The sequence below is a fragment of the Morus notabilis genome, unplaced genomic scaffold (assembly GCF_000414095.1).
Source record: "Morus notabilis unplaced genomic scaffold, ASM41409v2 Scaffold69, whole genome shotgun sequence".
Taxonomy (NCBI): domain Eukaryota; kingdom Viridiplantae; phylum Streptophyta; class Magnoliopsida; order Rosales; family Moraceae; genus Morus; species Morus notabilis.
Genome location: NW_010364208.1, coordinates 276,746 through 279,507, shown reverse-complemented (window position 1 = coordinate 279,507; position 2,762 = coordinate 276,746). Strand labels below are relative to the sequence as shown.

The following is a 2,762-nucleotide window of genomic DNA, read 5'->3' as shown; positions in this document are numbered from 1 at the left end:
TTTTTTTAAAGCTTTTAACTGTAATAAAATTGAAATTGAAAACTTGAATCGATGAAATTAACGGGACCTAAGTTCACATTCTAACTTAAATTTCATTGGTTTCAAGTTAATTTAACTCTTTCCTTAAAAAAAATTAGTTTAATTATTTCTAATTAGGAGGGGCTCTCATTTTGATATTTTTCATTCTTTAATCTTGTACATGATTGATTTAACTAACTCACAATCTAGGACTCAACATCCATTAAAAATTACATTTTGGATAGATGGACATTATTTCAGATGAAAAGCTGATAGAATATATAGGGATAAGTTTAAGTGATACTAGGATTCATTACTATGACTAATGACTATCATAGTTTTAAAATCTGCTCTCATATCTTTTTGAGTTTAAAAATTGGAAAAATCTTTTGGGTCTTCATATATAAATAGGTAAGGTCTCCGGTCAGGCACTTAGAAAGTATCTGACCGGAACGATAGTTGTATATTTTTACATAAATTGTGTATATTTATATGTAAATCGTATATATTTACATGTAATTCGTATATATTTAACATGAAATGCAACAAATCAGTCAATATACATATTTTTATGCTATGTGTTCACTAATTGCTATAAAAAATACATATTTTGAGGATTAATATACATTATCGTTTCTTATAACTTAACATACACGACTTTATATGTAAATATACACAATTTACATATAAATATACACAATTTATGTAGAATTATACAACTGCCGTTCCGGTCAGACACTTTTCAAGTGCCTGATCAGAGACAATTCCATATAAATATATCTTCACCAAAGATTAGACATATATATATATATATATTCAAAAATGTAATTCTCTTGGAAACATAATATTGTATTTCAAGCACTAAAATTATACAGACATAAATGGACATTACTGATTCTTATGACACTACCCTTAGGTAAGAGAACAAACTTCCCCTTTAATAAAAGAATATATTTTTATGAAATAAATATACATAATTAAAAAAAAAAGCTAAAAGGAGGAGATAAATAGTATTAACAAGACAAAATGAAGTGACAATAAATAAATAAAAATATGTATAAGAGAGCTAGGTAATTAAAAAAATATAGATCGCGTTTGTTTCACGCTCCTACTTGAGAGTTGTTCCTATTCCCCAACACCATTGGCCATTGTTGCCTTCTTCGTCTTCCTCAGAATAAGAAATCGATAATATTATATTATATACACATTTAAAAAGAAAAAAAGAAAAGAAAAGAAAAGAAAAAACAATATAATATATTTAAGCTTTTCGTGTTAGAGAAATGACTGCGTCTTGAGTCTCCCTTTGATTGTCTCCTCCCACTATTCTCTCCTTCCTTTCTTCCTTAATTCCTCTTCCTGTCTTTCTCTCTTTCTCTGAGCTCTCAACCGGACCCTTTTCTTTTTGTCGTCGTTTTCTTCAGCTCAAATCTCTTTTTCTCTTCTATTTTCTCTATAAAATTTCATTTCCCCCACTTCCATCCATAAAAATATACAAAAACAATTTTTTTCTTTCTTTTCTCTTTTGTTTTTTAAATTTCCCGAGTTCGTTTCTTTTTATATGCATATAAACACCCAAAGAAAAAGAACTGTTTTTTTTTTATTTAATATATTTCTCCTTCCTTGTTTTCTGTAATTTTTTCCTTTCTCTATTTTATGTCTCCAAATCCATGGCCGGTCTTGATTTAGGAACTGCTTCTCGCTACGTTCATCACCACCCGCTTCCCGTGGACTTGCACCTCCAACGACCACAACACCAACACCAACAACAAAACGACAACTCCGTTGACCAACAACAACAGCAACAACAGCAATACTCTTCCGACCATCAAAACGACGACGTCGACGCGTCAAACCCGGCGGGGGACATCGTGGGCCGGCGGCCCAGAGGCCGTCCCCCAGGGTCCAAGAACAAGCCCAAGCCGCCGGTGATAATCACCAGAGAGAGCGCCAACACCCTCCGGGCCCACATCCTCGAGGTTGGCAGCGGCTGCGACGTTTTCGACGCCGTTGCCACCTACGCGCGCCGCCGCCAGCGTGGGATCTGCATCTTAAGCGGCAGCGGCACCGTCACCAACGTCACTCTCCGTCAGCCCGCCGGCGCCGGCGCCGTCGTCTCTCTCCACGGGAGATTCGAAATCCTGTCCCTCTCTGGGTCTTTCCTTCCCCCGCCGGCGCCTCCCGGGGCTACCAGCCTGACGGTGTTCCTCTCCGGCGGGCAGGGGCAGGTGGTGGGGGGAAGCGTTGTTGGGGAATTGACCGCGGCGGGGCCCGTCATCGTCATCGCGGCGTCGTTCACGAATGTGGCCTACGAGAGGCTGCCGTTGGAGGAGGAGGATCAGGGGCAGGTGCCGATGCAGGCGCAGGCGCCGGGTGGAGCGGGAAGCGGCGGAGGAGGTGGAGGTGGTGGTAGTGGATTCGGCGACCCGTCGGCGGGGCTGCCGTTCTTCAATTTGCCGCTGAATATGCAGAATGTTCAGCTGCCGCCGTTCTGACCATGAATATGATTGAGGGTTTTGTGTATTGGAGGCTGATTTGCGTTTGAAGATATGATGATGATGATGATGGGGTTTTTATGGAAAAGGTCAGCAAAGTTTATTATAAACTTGATCATCATGTGTAGTAGTAGTAGTATATTGTTTACTGTCATATCCTCTTCATACGGCCATGTTAATTTCTTCCTAACTTCTTCATATTTTCGGCTACTCTGTTGATCTTGTTGTAGTTTCTTGATCTTCTTTTTTTTC

General features: G+C 39.1%; 1 protein-coding gene across 1 annotated transcript; it reads left to right on the top strand.

Moving 5' to 3' along the window:
- The first annotated feature begins 1,607 nt into the window (after positions 1 to 1,607).
- On the top strand, positions 1,608 to 2,762 carry LOC21406036 (AT-hook motif nuclear-localized protein 23). Its single transcript, XM_010106014.2, has one exon. The coding sequence runs from the start codon at positions 1,686 to 1,688 to the stop codon at positions 2,508 to 2,510; it is 825 nt and encodes a 274-aa protein (XP_010104316.1). The 5' UTR covers positions 1,608 to 1,685; the 3' UTR covers positions 2,511 to 2,762.

Excerpts from the sequence above, each read along its gene's own strand:
- LOC21406036 (XM_010106014.2), top strand. The coding sequence starts at position 1,686 with ATGGCCGGTCTTGATTTAGGAACTGCTTCTCGCTACGTTCATCACCAC.